The sequence below is a fragment of the Hyperolius riggenbachi genome, chromosome 2, assembly GCF_040937935.1.
Source record: "Hyperolius riggenbachi isolate aHypRig1 chromosome 2, aHypRig1.pri, whole genome shotgun sequence".
In the NCBI taxonomy this organism is placed as follows: Eukaryota; Metazoa; Chordata; class Amphibia; order Anura; family Hyperoliidae; genus Hyperolius; species Hyperolius riggenbachi.
This window is the reverse complement of record NC_090647.1, coordinates 260,116,485-260,134,631: the sequence shown is the minus strand read 5'-3', so window position 1 is coordinate 260,134,631 and position 18,147 is coordinate 260,116,485. Positions and strand designations below refer to the sequence as shown.

Below are 18,147 nucleotides of genomic sequence, written 5' to 3'. Positions count from 1 at the left end.
GCCTGCACTACAATGGATCATTAAAGTAAACCAACCACGAACAAAGCCATAAAAGAAAACCAGCCAAGAACAAGTAACAAGCCTACCTGTCTGTCCGAAAAATTTGACTTTCACCAACAGTCATATTTTTCAAGGATTGATTGAGACAAAGGGGAACAAGGAGAGGAATAGACAACGCACAGAGGTATGTGGATTCAGCATGAACATACCTCTGTTCTTAATTTAGGTAACTTTGCCTTGGGTCAGGTATCTTTCAAAGCAGGAAGTACACCCAAGTCATAAATACTTCTAGCACATAGCAAAGAACAAGGGATTAGCCTAATTTCAAGACAGTGGGTGATGCAAAAGTATAACGTATATTTGGGAACTTTCCTTTATTGAAAAATATACCAATACCTCATCATACAAATCCACCGGCGAGGGAATCACAGATTTAGTATTAAGACTGCAGTGTGCAAATATGAGCTTTGCAGTGTCTAAAATGAATCTCTTTTGTTCATAACTATTTTTCAGAGCAAATGCATGTTTGCATCATTTCAGCAGTGAGAAGCGGAATTCTCCATGGTTTGCACTGCGAAACACTGCACTGGGCCCATGCATTTGGATCATCTAGTTCTCATATCACACATACCCTCAACGGCCACACAATTACTGAACTGCCACACTTCCAGAGGATCCATCAAGTCCTCTATGAATTTTACTATAATGGGGGACTGCCCCCCTTCTTATGATAAAGATTATACTCTATGAAATAATGTGATATCCAGGTGGTATGATCAAAATAAATTATTTAATAATGCACTTGATTTGTCCCCACAAAAAAAACTAATTTTTTTGGGAAATATGGGCTTTGTACATCAAGTAAAAAGAAAAAGGAAGGAACAGATTTGCTTCTATTGGGAAGACGGGCTAGTTGTAAATGAGTTTTGTTAGTTTTGCGGTGTATCCTCTTCCATTTCTGCTTGTTCCTCAGTCTCAGCTTCAGGATCTCCAGGAAGAATGGTCGTTACTGTCTGAATGAGGGTCTCAATTTGCTCTTCTGTCAGCCTTTCTTCACTCTCTTCCACCATCTGCATAAAAGCAAGACATTTTGTAAAATAGTTTCACCATCTACATGGCTGGAGAGGTGTAGGTCAACAACAGCTTCTCTTATAAACACAGGAACATTTTAAGTCCCTTAAAAATAGAGGTCAAGATCTCTGGCGAGAAATAAAATGGGACTTATTTAGGCATTGCCATGTCTGTGTTGTGTTTCTCTGAATGCAGCATGCTCTATTCCGCTGTATTGAGTTAAACTACAAGTGGAGAACAGTGGCATTATGAAGACAACACAATCTCAGTACAAATACAGTTTGTTGTATACTGCATTTGATCAGAGAATCATGTACACAAACATGTACACATGGTTATCCAGGGCTTGAGAACACAGGAGAAACTAAGTGATGTTACATGTCTGGGCTTAAAGTGGCACTTAAGTCAAAAAAAAAAAAAAAAAAAGTTTTAATCACCTGGGGCTTCCCTCAGCCCCCTGCAGCTGATCGGTGCCCACGTAGAGTCGCTCCGATCCTCCTGGACCCGCCGGCGGCCACTTCCGGTTTCGCCGTCAGCCACCGACAGGCTGGGAACATGAGTGATTCTTCGCGTTCCCAGCCACAATAGCACCCCCGTTACTGCTATTGCGGCAAGGCTCTATGTATCATTTGTTCTGGAGCTGTCCAAAAATACAATGTTATTGGGATAGGATTTTAGATACTATCCACTCTCAAATTGATTTAGGGATCCCCAAGGATCCTTGGATGTGTGTTCTGGGCAAGCCTATTCCTAAAACTAGATCACATATCCAAAGATTGGTGAATCACTATTTGACTGCAGCCAGATTGCCTATCATTGGAAGGATCCTAAATGTCCAACAAATCGGGAATATCTAGCTAGGGTTGCTAATGTTTATAAAATGGAATATCTTTCGGCTCATCGATAAGCTCTAATATAGGTTTTTGGGTATTGGAAGAGTACTGTGCTTCAGTAGAAAAAGCATACTAAGGAAATTGACAGCTCAGACACTTTTTTTCTCCTCTTCTCTTTATCCTTCCTTTCTTCCTACTCTGGCTTTTTCTATATAAATAGTTGAAAATCCCTGAGAAGCTATCTGGTCATTATTTTATTCCAGAATTATCATTACCTGGAGTGGTAGTATGTCTGGGGATTATTTATACCTACAACTTCTGAATTGTGATGCTTTCATGTATGACGCCCTGGACTTGTGCCCAGTGTGTTTAACACTTTTATTACATTATATTTTTGTTGATATTTTATACTGCTCTTACACTGAGCATTTTGTATTGTTACAAGCACTTCTCAACAAAAATTTGAAGAAAAAAAAAAGTGTTGATTATCCTTTATGTTTTTTGTTTTTCACTACTGCCCTTATCTACCGTATATACTTGCAAGCAAGCCGACCCGCATGTAAGCCGACCCCCCAACTTTTACCTGGAAAACCAGGAAAAAATGATTGACCCCCATATAAGCCAGGGGTAGGAAATGCTGGCCGCGTGATCCCCCCCATTGTGTCCCAGTATAGCTAGTATAGTGCCCAGTATATCTAGTATAGTGCCCAGTATAGCTAGTAAAGTGCCCAGTATGGGTAGGTAGTCCCCCAGTATAGCTAGCAAAGTGCCCAGTTTAGCTAGTATAGTGTCCCAGTATAGCTAGTATATTGCCCCAGTATGGCTAGCATAGTGCCCCAGTATGGCTAGCATAGTGCCCCAGTATGGCTAGCATAGTGCCCCAGTATGGCTAGCATAGTGCCCCAGTATGGCTAGCATAGTGCCCCAGTATGGCTAGCATAGTGCCCCAGTATGGCTAGCATAGTGCCCCAGTATGGCTAGCATAGTGCCCCAGTATGGCTAGCATAGTACCCCAGTATGGCTAGCATATTGCCCCAGTATGGCTAGCATATTGCCCCAGTATGGCTAGCATAGTGCCCCAGTATAGTCCCAGTATGGGTAGGTGGGTGGGTAGGTTGTTAGTGCCCCTCCCCGCTCCCCCCACAGCCGCCGCTGCTATTACCTTAGGCGGCGCCGCTTCCTCTATCCCCGTCCTGCTCCGGTACCTGACTCACAGCAGCGCGCCCCTCGGCGGCTGCTGCTGAGATGACGGAGGAAACCATAGAGAGCGGCTTCCTGTAGCGGCGATGCCGTTACTATGGGAACAGCTCTCTATGGTTTCTTCCGTCATCACAGCAGCCGCCGAGGGGCATGCTGTTGTGAGTCAGGTACCGGAGCAGGACGGGGATAGAGGAAGCGGCGCCGCCTAAGGTAATACCAGCGGCGGCCACGGGGGGAGCGGGGAGGGGTACTACCACGCCCACCCACCTACCCATGCTGGCACATCACTCGCAAGCAAGCCGACCCCCCAACTTTTGGGGGGTCAAAAATTCGGCTTGCTTGCGAGTATATACGGTACACCAGTGAGAATATGCTTCCGTTTCTGCCCACATATTAGGCTAAATCATCAACAGGACCAGAAACTGCAGTAAAGAAAATTGTATGTTTTTTATGTTTTTTTGGACAGGTGTGGTAGAACTGACAGACTATGTCACTGCTCCAGAACTAATGTCACAGACTAATGTCACTGCTCCAGAATTAGCGGGTAACTCGGGAATCGATAACAGATTTTTATTGCGCTCTGTCGCTACTCCCATTGACACCCTTTTGTATTAGGGCCACATGAGAGCCATTGGGGTTACCAAGTAAGGTAATTCTCCTTAACAGAAAGGACAGACAGAAATAACAACTAAGCCAAGCTACGAATGCTTCCTTGTTCTACTCAAAAAGTTTTTAGACAGAGCTTTAAATTACTAAAAAAAAAAAAAAAAAAAAAAAAAAAAAAAAAAAAGTTGATGTGAATTAACAGTTAATGTTTTAGCAATTGATTAGAGATCTGTTTAGTTTAGATCGCTATACAAACTTAGTTTACACCCCCTTGAACCATTTTTCCGGTACTGTATTTTTTTGACTACAAGGGCCCTTTTCCACTACTGGGTTTGCGATTGCTGAATCGCAAAACCGCAAACTGCTAGTGATTTTAAAATCGCTACAGTTTCCTTGTTAACATAGGAATCGCGGTAGATAATTTCCACTACCGCGATTAGTTTTTTACTTAATCGCGATCGCACCACGGAAACGTCGGGAAATCGCCGGGAAATGTTTAACTTTTGCTGAATCGCAATCACTAGCGTTCAGCGCAAACGCTAGCAATTGCTAGTGGAAAAGGGCCGTAAGACCAAAGACTTTTCTGGGAAAAAAGTCACAGCGTCTTATAGTCCAAATGCAGGGAGTTCCTGACTTGTGAACAACTGTCAATATGAACCTCCAACCCGCCGCAATGTCGGGAACTTCCTGTACTGTGTCCATGCAGAGGAGGACACAGGGGGTCAAGCGGAGGACACAAAGGGGTATAGAGGAGGACAAAAGGAGGACAGAGGATGACACATGGGGGATCACAGGAGGACAGAGGACGACACAGGGATACACACGAGGTACAAGGCAGAATGAGGTACAAAGGAGGCATAATCCACAAGATGCCCCTTTACCATGGATGCACCAGGTTTAGTATATACAGTATTCTTCCCCTGGTTTTTGTCCTCTAAGCCTAGGTGCGTCTTAAGGCCCATACACACGGGCTACAACTGTTGCTGGAAACACATGGCGCGCGCATGTTGCGGCAACAGGTCCTCCATGTGTATGAGGCGTGCGCAAGCAACTGTTGCTAGTCAGAGCTGTCTCCAGGCGTTTGATGGCCCGTACTCACGGGCTGCAAATGTTGCCTGTCGCCAGCACACGTGAGCGTGTGGGCGACAGGCCGGCGACAGCTCCTCGCCAGGTCCCTCCGCGTACACACGTGGAAGAGGGACCAGCGGCGAGGCGGAAGCTGTCGCCGACGTTCCTCCTCCCTCCGCCGGAAGCTCCATATACTTTAATGGAGGTTGCTGTCGCTAGTCCGCGTACTCACGCGGACTAGCGACAGTTGCGGCGGAGGTGCGGCGGCGACTGTCGCCATGCGATTGAAACTTTCAATCGCATGGCGACATGAGCGACGGGCGACAGTTCGGGGTGCGTGCGCGTGCAACGGCCCATACTCACGGGCGACCTGTCGCCGCAACACGCGTGCGCCGCGTGTTGAGGCGACAAAAGTCCCTCGTGAGTATGGGCCATAATTGACTTGTTCAATCCCCGGCAACAGCTGTTGCAGCAACTGTCCCTAGTCTCAAGTCGGTGCGGTCGTGTGTATGCTAGTCTCTAGCAACTCTTGTGAGTCCGACAGTTCATTGAACCTGCGACAGAAGTTGCTGAGCAATAGTTTCCTCTATGTTGCAGACAGGTTGTTGCTGCGTGTATACAATCGTCGCTTGTATACAACTGTCGTTGCTGGAGACTTTCAACTGTTCCTTGTCTCCATGCAACTGCAGACATCCGTGCCTCATGTGTATGTAGCTTTATGGTCAGGAGCACTTTATAGTCCGAAAAATACGGTATATGGAAAAACCGGGAATATAATGATGCAGTAAAAAGCAGCATGAGTGAAAGCCATGTGGATGGGCCTTTCACAACACAAAGGTTATACAGTACTACAAAGCTTTGACAGGCTTCCTACACTTCCCTGCACGTATGGCACGATATCAGTGGTTGCTGCAGCATTTTCTCATTGGAGGAGGAATGTACTCACCAGCTGGATTTCCACTGCTGTCACAGGCCGATGGTTAAGTAGTTGCAGCTTCTCTGCTCTACAGAAAATAAAACATCAGTTATGTTATGCAATATTTACAGACAATACAATACATGATGTCCCTGTGTGTTACCACAATGAGAACTTCAGCAATGTAAACGGTTTTCATGAAAGCCAAACACAAGCTGCTGACCACTATTTTAGTGCAAAAAAAAAAAAAAAAAATCCTCTAGATTTGTTATAACGAGGTCACCTGACAGCACGATGGCTAATTAATCTATGCCAGTTTTTCCAGGTAAGAAAAATATTAAGGGATATGGAGGTTGCCATATTTATTTCCTTTTCAAAATTGCCTGGCAGTCCTGTTGATCCTCTGCGTCTAATACTTTTAGCCATAGACCCTTAACAAGCATGCAGATCAGTTGCTCTGACTAAAGCTACATACACACATGCGACAACGATCGTTCGTTGTCAACGACAAACGAACCTTTAATTGATGAAAGAACGGCCTAAGTAAAGTTAGTTTTAAAAGGTGTGTAACGAGGGGGCGTGGCTTGCTCATGGACGAGTGAAGACGCTCTTGCTTTGAGCTCCCGCTTCTGGACTTAATTATCAGCGACATTAGCGACTTAAACTAGTCTCCCTCGCCTCATTCCACTATGGGAGGTAGAGACAACAAGAAGAAGAAGGATCAGGGGCAATCTAACACGGCCCCAGCGGCACAGATCCAGCACTATCTTAAGCCGATCACGAGAGCTGACGACTCCGCTGGCACCTCTAAGATGGCGCCCGAACAGCAGGGGCACAGCCCTATATCACAGCCCACAGAGAAGAACTCATCTCCAAAGACCGTGACCACTACAAAGGGCCAGTCTTCACCGATGCAGAATACATCTCCAAGGGCCAATAAAGATAACAAAGGTCAGTCCTCACCTTCCCCGAATACGTCTCCAAGAACGAACCCTGACACACAGGCCTCCCCCTCCATCTCTATGTCACCTAAGGCGCCCGCTGGAATGGCGGGGCAATCCTCTCCGACTCATTCAATAGGGTCAACATCTTATGAGGAGGTCGACCTGCATGACTACATTAGGTCCCTACCCACGAAGGGAGACCTAGAAGCCTACATAAGCAGACTGGAAGCGACGTACAAAAGGGAGATCTCGGAAGTGAAGCAGGAGATAAGACACATAGGGAACAGATTAGAGGACACGGAAAAACAGGTCGAAAAGCTGGAGAAGAACCAATCTGAACAGCAAACTACCATCGACACACACTCCCAGCAGATAAATTATCTTTACTTACGCCTGGACGACCAAGAGAATCGTCATAGACGCAACAATCTCCGTGTTAGAGGTATCCCAGAAGCCATCAAGACAACAGAGCTTATCCCGACCCTGCTTTGCATCTTTAATAAAATACTGGGCAAGGACAAGGACGACCATATTGAGATTGATCGGGCCCATCGCACACTGGCCCCTGTCAGTACCAACCCGGATAGACCACGCGACGTTATCTGTCGCATACACTATTATAAAGTCAAGGAGGCCATCGTGACCGCATCAAGAGACCTGGAGGAGATTGAATTTGACGGGGCAAAAATCTTGATCCTCGCAGACCTCTCCAGATTAACCCTCCAGATGCGCACAGCAGTTCGTCCGCTTCTGGCCATCCTACGAGAGAAACAGATACCCTACAGATGGGGGTATCCCTTTCACCTACAGGCACATCACAAGGGCAAAACTGCTTTATTATACAGCCCCGATGACCTACAGAAGTTCAGAGACATCCTCCACCTACCAGAAGTACAAATGGATGAATGGCCGCTACATGCCGCAAAACCGTCAGTTAGCCAGCCTCAGAAGCCGAGATGGGCCACGGTTAACAGAAAAGGGAACCGCTAATCAGTCCTCATCTTTGCTTCTCCTACGGATCATTTCAGGAAGACATTTGCTTCACTCCTTGGGTTTCGAGTTATTCTCCCTTTAAGGTACTGTAACTATTGCCCCATGTTATCTGTTGGGCCCCGAAAATTGCCGCCATAGCCTAACGTCCCGCCTTTCCCCTCTGTATTCATATACTCAAACCTCCCGCGTGCACGAGACGGTTTATCCCATTCACATAGGGAACTTTCTCTGGGCCCCCTTTGCAATCCTATGCGCGGCCCACACCACGGAGAGGTGTGAGTCTCGGGGTCAGACGACTATTGGAAAGCAAACTCCGCAGAGCTTAAGTCGAGCCCTGGCCGTGCAGAGGAGGCCTTTGCCGCGGAACTTTGAAGGGAGATACGCCTGGGGGGCAGACAAGGTCGATATGGAGATGTCTACGGTTAATATTAGTTATGTTAAATCGCTGTTACGTACAAATGCCCTACTCCGATAAAGTTATATGTTGACAGGGATTGATGCATGTATATTGTTTAAATACGTGTTCCTCCACACTACTCAGGGTTTACGATACTACGTGATATATCCAAGGCCCTCTGTACGCACACCACTATTTTAATGGCTGGGCCACTTGTCGTTAAACGTTCTCATGTATGTTGCCCTCCTAGGTCAGGTCAATGTCAGTGTAAGGGCTCTGTTCACATCACCTCCACTAAAGGAGACCTTTGCTCATTGAGTCCGGCGGGGGCTCATGTATAGTGTTGGGTGCCAGACCACACGTTACGTGAGTTTCCTCTCCCCACCACATGATATACTGGTTTCCGACCAGTGCTAAGACCACTTACATTGAGTTCTACGAGGATGATTTTATTCCTCGTGTTTTATGTTCTCTTTTTATTTAATTTCCCATTCCCCCTCAGCACCACTCCCCCCCTCCCTCACTCACCCTCTGCCACCAAGCCTCTAACCAAGCAAGGGACCCCAGGGCCAGATGCTGATCGGTGCAACAAAATAAGCTTCATGCCCACTCAGAGATCCAAATGTCAGCCAATAAATTAAAACCATCAGACTGCAAGTGCGCCACCTATAATGTGCAAGGTTTTAATAATCCCAATAAGAGATCACAGATTCTTTATCATCTGCATAAACAGAGAGTTAAAGTGGCCATGCTGCAAGAAACACATTTCCGAAGCGACACCATTCCCTGTATTAACAATCGCTTTTTCAATAGGTGGTACCACAGCACATTCCCCGACTCAAAATCAAAGGGAGCTTCAATTGGCCTCCATAAATCCTTCCCTCTGACAGACATAGACACTAACAGATCCACTAGGCAGATATGTCTTTTTGAAAGGTAAACTATATGGTAAACTATATGGTCTAATGGCCCATACTCACGAGGGACTTTTGTCGCCTCAACACGCGGCGCGCGCGTGTTGCGGCGACAGGTCGCCCGTGAGTATGGGCCGTTGCACGCGCGCGCACCCCGAACTGTCGCCCGTCGCTCATGTCGCCATGCGATTGAAAGTTTCAATCGCATGGCGACAGTCGCCGCCGCACCTCCGCTGCAACTGTCGCTAGTCCGCGTGAGTACGCGGACTAGCGACAGCAACCTCCATTAAAGTATATGGAGCTTCCGGCGGAGGGAGGAGGAACGTCGGCGACAGCTTCTGCCTCGCCGCTGGTCCCTCTTCCGCGTGTGTACGCGGAGGGACCTGGCGAGGAGCTGTCGCCGGCCTGTCGCCCACACGCTCACGTGTGCTGGCGACAGGCAACATTTGCAGCCCGTGAGTACGGGCCATTACGCTATCTAAACAAACTTGAAACTTTTGCTGATGGTGTTATCGTGGTTGGAGCAGACATAAACATGTGCCTTAATCCCAAACTAGATTCCTCTAGCGAACAGGGACATATCTCATACAAATTAAGATCCCAGATAAAGAAAAAACTGCTGGATCTCTGTCTGGTGGACAGTTGGAGGGTGTTTAATCCAGGCGCCAGGGACTACACGTTCCGCTCAGCTCTACACAACTCCTATAGTCGCATAGACTATATCCTAGTGTCGCACTGCTTACTGGAAAAAACACAAGCAGTGGACATTGGCATCCACATCTGGTCCGATCACGCGCCCGTATATTGCTCCCTTAACATGTCCACGGACAGTTACAGGGGGTTTCAGTGGAGACTAAACAATAATTTACTAAAAGATGATACCTGTCTTGAGGACATTAAGAAAGCCATTTCAAACTTTATATCTGATCATGCCAATGATACCACTGCGTACCCCATTAAATGGGAAGCATTAAAGTGTGTGCTGCGAGGGGTATTCATATCCCATGGCGCCAGGATTAAAAAGGAAAAAAGCAGGAAAATTTCCTCCCTTCTAGCTCTAATAACAGATTTAGAAAACAAACAAAAATCAGGCATAGATACATCAGAAGCCTCTGCTCTCCAGCTGTCCAGCAGGAGACAGGAACTTCTGGGTCTGCTAGACGAAAGCTCCTTAAGGGCTAGAGAGAAACTCAAGGGGGTATGGTATGAGAGAGCAGACAAATGTGGCACACTCCTGGCATCCAGTTTACATCCCAGAAGTAACCAGTCTCTCATCCCCCAAATCAGAACCCCCAAAACTGACGCTTTAAAACACAAATCCTCTGAAATAGCCGCCGCATTCAAAGACTATTACTTAGATTTGTACAATCTAAAAGGCAAATTTCACAATCTGAATGCAGACATGCTCTCCAATAAAATCAAACAGTACATCTCTCAAACGAAACTCAAGCAGATAGGGGAAGAGGTAGCTAAAGAATTAGATAAAGAATTCTCAGAGGCTGAAATAGCTACTGGCATTCAGTCCCTTAAGAATGGGAAGAGTCCGGGTCCCGATGGCCTGTCTGGTGCATTCTTCAAAATTCTCTCAACCGAACTCACTCCTATACTTCACAAAACCTTTAACCCTCCTGGCGGTTAATTTTTTTTGCCACTTAGGCAAAAATCCTTTTTTTTTTTATTTTTTGTTTTTGTTTCATGTAAAGCTACCAGAGTGGTAGCTACATGAAACACCACTAGAGGGCGCATGTGTCCCTCTAGTGCGATCGTCGCCGGCATCAAAAGCAAACAGGGGAACGCGTATATAACGCGCTCCCCTGTTTGGCTTCTCCTGTCGCCATGGCGACGATCGGAATGACGTCATGGACGTCAGCCGACGTCCTGACGTCAGACGTCTCCGATCCAGCCCATAGCGCTGCCCGGAACTCATTGGTCCGGGCAGCGCAGGGCTCTGGCGGGGGGGGGGCCCTCTTGCGCCGCTGCGTGCGGGCGATCGCCGCAGAGCGGCGGCGATCGAGCTGTACGCGCGGCTAGCAAAGTGCTAGCTGCGCGTACAGCAGTTTGAAGTGCGCAAATCGCCCCACCAGGGGCTGAGATATCTTCCTGCGCGGCATAGCCCGAGCTCAGCTCGGGCTTACCGCCAGGAAGGTTAATGCCATCTCAGGGACCTCCTCTTTCCCGAAACAGGCACTACAAGCCCACATTGTGGTGATCCCCAAGCCAGGTAAAGACTTTAACCTATGCAGCAGCTACCGCCCCATCTCCCTAATAAATCTAGACATCAAGCTGTTCTCAAAAATAATAGCAGAGAGACTCAAGTCCATTCTCCCCTCAATAATACACACCGATCAGGCAGGGTTCACACAAGGGAGAGAGGCAAGGGACAACACCCTAAAAACCACCTCTCTGATACATAAAGCAACGAAAGATGGCAGTCAGATGCGTTTGCTTACTATCGATGCGGAGAAGGCATTCGACAGGATCCACTGGGGTTTTCTCAGAGAAACTTTAGCTCAAGTGGGGTTGGGACAAAACCTGATTCATAAGATCTTAGGGTTATACGCTGGCCCGTCTGCAAGGGTCCGTGTTAACGGGATCCTGTCGGATGCCTTCCCCATCTCCAATGGGACGAGGCAGGGTTGCCCCCTGTCCCCAATGCTATACATATTGTGTATGGAACATTTCGCTGAAGCTCTGCGCATGAACCCTGATATCAAAGGCCTTCAGTCTGGCGACCAGCAATCCAAAATAGCCCTGTACGCTGATGATCTGCTTCTCTTTATTACCGAACCACAGATCACCCTACCTAATTTTTTAAGAGAGGCGGAACGCTTTGGAAACCTCAGCAACTTTAAAATTAATCTAGCCAAATCCGAAATACTCAACATCTCTATTCCAAAGCATAAAGCAGATCTCCTTAGGACTTCCTTCCCTTTCAGATGGGCATCTCGCTCTATTACATACCTGGGTGTTCATATCCCAGCAAATCTGTCAGAACTATACCAATTAAACTACATCCCCTTGCTAGACAAGATAACCCAAGACCTCAAAAACTGGTCCAAATTGAAAATTTCCTGGCTAGGCAAGGCAAACGTCCTTAAGATGGATATACTGCCACGTCTTCTTTACGTCTTCCAAGCCATCCCGATAAACATCCCTAAACTTTTTTTCTCTAAACTTAGAAGTACAGTCATTTCGTTCCTGTGGGGCGGTAGGAAATCACGTTGCCACTTCAATCTGTTGGATCAGGCCCAAGCCAGAAGGAGGTCTGGGCATTCCCTGCTTTAAAAAATACCATGAAGCTGCCCAGCTGATCCTAATTTTAGACATTTTCCATAATGGCTCGCAAAAGCACTGGGTTCCCATAATAACTGCAGAATCCCTAGAGCTCTTTTATGGACTACCAAAAATCTCAGACCTTCCAGAAACGCATTACCATTCTGGATCAGGGAACTATTGGACGGGTGGGACAGGGCCAGAGCAGCATACAACATATCCTCCATTCCCAGTCCCCTGAGCAGTATCTTGGATAACCCACAATTTAGCTTATTTATGCACGCCCCCAGGTTCCTGGGCAGGGACAGGACTGCTTGGCCGCAGATCAGACACTATATCACAGGGCGTTCATTGTCCGCTTCTGAAACATGGGATGTGAAAGACACTCCTCAACCCCCCATGCAATGGTTGGTGAAATCTTTATTCCAGGGGTTCTACAGAAAATTATCCAAAGCAGGGAACATACACAGAGACCTCACCTTCTTCGAGCAACTGTGTTCCCTACAGGGAAAACCAGATCATATGATCTCACAGGTATATTCTATGCTGGTTTGCTCAGTTGGGGAGATCAACCTAGAAAACATCCAGAACAAATGGCACAAAGATCTGGGTAGGGTTCTTGAACCAGATGAATGGGAGAAATCCTTTACCCTCTCCCACAAAACATCTCCCTCAATTTTAGCCCAGTAGAGAAACTACAAAATATTCTGTAGATGGTACAGAGATCCACAAACCATACACAAATTTGACCCACAGACACCTGACATTTGCTGGAGATGCTCAACCCAAATAGGCACCTATTTCCACACCTGGTGGGCATGTGAATCTATCCAGCCCTTCTGGAAACAGGTGTTTAAACTACATGAATTACTGTACCTAACCCCCCTCCCCTACCTCCCAGAGATAGCTCTATTATCCATCCTACCAGGATCTATCAAAAACATTAAAAAATCAATATTTCGCTATATTTTGATATGCGCCAGGTTGCTGATCGCCAGACTCTGGAAGAACCCTAGGCGCCCCTCGGGAAGGGAGTTGTTTCAGGAAATAAACCAGCTAATGAGACTAGACGATCTAATGTTATCCGCCCAAGCGAAACATGATCTATGGTCCCAAAGATGGGCAATTTGGATCGATTTCAGGGATACAGATAAAGCTCTTGCGTTCTGCAGTTCTGCCTAGTCGTTGGGCCTCTACCCAATTGTTGGAAGTGGCAGGACTAGGTGTCCCACCCACAAGATGGGTATAATTGTAGGCCCTTTGGTTCCTCAATGCTAAGTAACACCACATGGGCTGGTGACTCCCTCTCTCCCCCCCCCCTCCTTCCCACCCCCACCCCAATTCCTTCCACCTATTCCCCCTCCCCTCCTCCCCCCCCTCCCCTCTCTCCCCTCTCCTTGTTTTTGTATATAAAACCGGGATACAGTTCTGTCATTTGATAAGTATGTTAGCGTGTTGTCACAGTGTCCATCTTACCTTACTGTCTAGCTATAAGTATTTTCACTGTTGCAATTGAATGTGAATATCATTACCTTGGTGACAACCGTCTGTTATTATCTTGCTGTTTCCTTGAATAAAAATAAATTAAAAAAAAAAAAAAAAAAAAAAAAAAGGTGTGTAACGATCAGATCGTTAGAACGAACGTTACATCACGTAAAAGCAACTATTGCATAAAAATGAAAAGTTCCATGGAGAAATTGTGAAATGCGCATGTCAAGCCTAGTACGAACGATCGTTTCCAACGATGTACTACTTTTGCAAACGATCGTCGTTGGGAAAAATCCGCCAAGCTAGATCATTCGTTTTAAACGATCTAGCTCGTCCGTCGTTAGACTTCATGGTCGTTGGCTGCTTTTTTTCAAACGATCGTCGTTTGAAATGATCGGGGAACAATCGTTTCAAACGACTATAGTCGCTTGTGTGAACGCACCTTGAATTTGTTGCATGTTTCTTCCAGGTGTGTGATTCAGACACTGCTGATCAACAGGACAGCCAGGCAACTGGTGTTGTTCAAAAGTAAATAAAAATGGCAACCTCCATATCCCTCTCAATTCAGGTGTCCTTAACCTGCTGGGCGGTCTGGACGAGCTCAGCTCGTCCAGTACCGCCGGAGCCTGCCGCTCAGGCCCTGCTGGGCCGATTTGGCTCAAATAAAAAGCAGCACACGCAGCCGGCACTTTGCCAGCCGCGTGTGCTGCCTGATCGCCGCCGCTCTGCGGCGATCCGCCGCGAGTAGCGGCGAAAGAGGGTCCCCCCAGCCGCCTGAGCCCAGCGTAGCCGGAACAAAAAGTTCCGGCCAGCGCTAAGGGCTGGATCGGAGGCGGCTGACGTCAGGACGTCGGCTGACGTCGATGACGTCACTCCGCTCGTCGCTATGGCGACGATGTAAGCAAAACAAGGAAGGCCGCTCATTGCGGCCTTCCTTGTTTATTCTGGGCGCCGGAGGCGATTGGAAGAACGCCTCCGGAGCGCCCTCTAGTGGGCTTTCATGCAGCCAACTTTCAGTTGGCTGCATGAAATAGTTTTTTTTTTATTAAAAAAAAACCCTCCCGCAGCCTGCCTGGCGATCTTAATAGAACGCCAGGCAGGTTAAGGAAGCCTAAACTGGATTTAAATCTGCACTATTTTACTTACCTGGGGCTCTCTTTAGTCCCCGTAGTCTGTGAAGTCCTTCGACGTCCTCTCCATTCTCCAGCTGGTGGCTGTGTTAGATGGACAACCTGAACGGCAGTTGCGGCGACTGTGCATGTGCAGTCCTGTCTGCACACCGGTCTAGATTGGGCTCCTGCTGCCAGGAATAACGCATGTGCAAAATAATTCCAGTGGCGGGAGTGTGTTCAAGACAGGTGTGTGGACCGGGCTGTGCATGCGCAGCCACCGCGACTGTTATTCGGGTCGTCAATCTAACGGAGCTACCAGTGGGAGAACCCAGAGGGACATCATGGACTACTGGGGCTGGAAGATGCCCCAGGTAAGTAAAATAGTGCAGATTTAACTCTAGTTTAGGTCTCCTTTAAGACTTGCCACGGTTTCAGAGCTTGCAAGCATTCTACTTATGTTTGAAAGGAACAGCATATTAATGAATCAGTAATGGGTCTAATGGATTTCTTTACATACTATCGTAATTAAGCAGGCTAGTGGGCTGATCAGTTGTAAGTACTGGTTTGGAGAAACTTCTTTTCTCAGCACTATTTTTACCTTTTGTAATCAGAAGGTAGACAAATTAAATTATCTTCAAGGCACACAACCTCCGCAGAGTGCTCAATAAATTTGTAAAGGATCAGCTCAAGAAAACATACACTTAGGGCTTATTCACAGTGGGATGTTGTGTTGTAATGCAACGCTTAAGTCACAACGCATCATTACAACGTAACAAAAAAAAATGTGGTAACGCACATTAACGCTGCATTACCGTCGCATACAGTAGGTACAGTAAAACATACAGGCAATGAAAAGTATGCTTTCCTGTACCTGGTAACATGTGGGATTGGAGGTAATGCACTGCAGTGCGTTATCATAACGCTAAACGTTACAATGCGACGCTAACGTCATCCTGTGAATATCCCATAGGCTTTTAATTGCAGTGCGGTAAGCTGCGTTAGAAGACTTTATAACACAGCTGCGCGTCGTCCCACTGTGAATGTAGCCTCATGCCAATGACAAGGTTAAAAGAGAGCAGCTAGAATACTGAGCTAGTATCAATTTATCTGGAACAAAAAGGACTAGAATAGTTTTACATTCTAAAAACAGTTGGATCAGCCAATTATTGCTCATCTTTGGAGACCTTTACCCTTACAAAGAGAAGAACACGGAGTATATACCTTTTATACCATTTATCATCAGATCCTATTTTAAAGGAACACTATCGATTAACATGTTTTTTTAATTTAACCTGGGATTGAGAGAGTTCCTGAAGTGGTTTTAAATATTGATGTACACATTTCACTTGCGTATTTCTTGTTTACCGTATTAAATTCCTTTCACGCTAAACTGACGGCAAGTCTGGTCATATCTGACAGCTGAGTGAACCATGAGGGGAGGGGGAATTACCTCACACTACATCTGTTAACCTTTTCAGCCGCGCGGACGTGAGCTTCACGTCCGCAGCGGCAAGTGCTAGAGCCGCAGGGACGCACTAATCACGTCCCTGCAGTTTGGGTGGTCTGCAGGCGATCGTGCGGGCAGATGCCCGCGATCGCGCTGCTGCTGCTAGCAGAGGGGATTGGCTGCAGGGGACAAAAGTCCCCTGTGCCAATCCGAGCATGTCCGCCGAGAATAAACACTGTTTTTGTTCAAAAACAGTGTTTATTCTGTAAATGGAGCCGCCGCGCTATCTCCCGCCGCGATTTCCGCCGGTTTCCGCCGCCCGATCATTAAATTTATGAATGGAAACAATGTTTCCATTCATAACTTCCCCGCCGCCGCTGTGATCGGAGGCTTCCGATGGAAGCCTACGTCACTTCCCTGGTTACAATGTAGTGATACATTGTATCCCCATTAGCGTACATTGTACGCTAATGGGATTTTTGCTCAGTAGGGACATCTTGTGGCCAAATAGTATAACACACCTACTAACTTTGGGGAATAAAATTAAATGGTTATTTATGTCAAGAGGACATAAAATTAATAAATATTGGGCTAAAAATTAGTGATGGATGTAAAACTGAAAAAGTGCACCTTTATTTTCAAATAAAATATTGTCACCATACATTAAACTAGGGGTATAATTTTAACATTTAAATAACGAAGACAAATGGCCAAATAAAATGTGTGGATTTTAGTTATGGTAGCATTAATTATTTTAAAACTGTAATGGCTGAAAACTGAAAAAGAATGCATTTTTTTAATTTTTTTATTATTATTCCCATTATAATACAGATAGATTAAAATAATTCTTAGCATAATTAACCCCCCAAAGAAAGCCTAATTGCTGGCGGAAAAAACAAGGTATAGATCATTTTGCTGTGATAAGTACTGATAAAGCTATTGAGGAATGAAAGGGAGAAGCGCTGACAGGTGAAAATTCCTCTCGTCCATAAGGTGAAAAATCCCCGCGGGCTGAAATGGTTAAACCTGTGTGTGAGAAAGCTCTCACTAGCTGCAGCTGCCCGAGTTTCTGAGCTGTCTGTAGGAGAGCAGAGGAAATGTAACTTGTTATAAACATTTGTAATTGTGTGTGAAACCTGACACCACAGCTTTTTATACTTTTTTTGCTTTTAGGGAAAACATTCTGTAGATTGATGAGCAAAAAACACTACTAGCTGTGCATTGAAGCAGACACTCCTTTTGTGAATGATTTGTTCCAATACCGCTAAAGCCTACACACAATGAATTAAAGCTTTTGCCTTTCATATTTAACAAAAGTAGGAAACTGTTTACACAGCTACTTCGACATTATTTGTACATTGTCATTTTAGAACACTTGGGTACTGATAGTGTTCCTTTAAGTATCTTTTTTTTTTTGCCTATTCCCTCACTAGCTTGAGACTATCACAAATCATTACTATCGTATGGTAATAAAGCATTTAGGTGCATACATCTGTCAGAATGTGGATAGAAAGTTAGGACAAATGAAGCACTCATTCTCTTTGCACTATGATGCTGCAGCAAAGGCACTTTCTATTTTTGGCAATTTGTAATGGTAATAAACAGTCAGCCAATAACACGGAACAGAAAAGAAATCTACTGGACATTGTTTTCTTTGCTGGGCCTTCTGCCACAAAGATGATTTGCAGCCATTAACGCAATCAGACAGTGTTTTCTGTGAAGAGTACAGGGAGAAAGTCATAAAATGAAATTATGAAAGGTCTGGCAGATAATATGCATCTTTTGAAGCTACACTATTAATATAAATGTGGTTGTAATATTTAGCAATTTTGCTGCCATTTGTTAATGGTTATGCTGCATGCCAAACAGCTTTAAAAAAAAAGTA

At 45.9% G+C, this 18,147-nt stretch overlaps 1 protein-coding gene across 3 annotated transcripts in view; it reads right to left on the bottom strand.

Moving 5' to 3' along the window:
* Positions 1-771: 771 nt before the first annotated feature.
* Positions 772-18,147, bottom strand: part of CRCP (CGRP receptor component) — a 66,093-nt gene continuing 48,717 nt past the window's right edge. For all 3 annotated transcript variants that reach the window (XM_068268589.1, XM_068268591.1, XM_068268590.1), the window contains 2 exons: positions 5,725-5,782; positions 772-1,070 (listed from right to left, as the gene is read on the bottom strand). In XM_068268589.1, the coding sequence (XP_068124690.1) occupies positions 930-1,070; positions 5,725-5,782 (199 nt within the window). In that variant the 3' untranslated portion in view covers positions 772-929. The remainder of the gene's footprint in view (positions 1,071-5,724; positions 5,783-18,147) is intronic.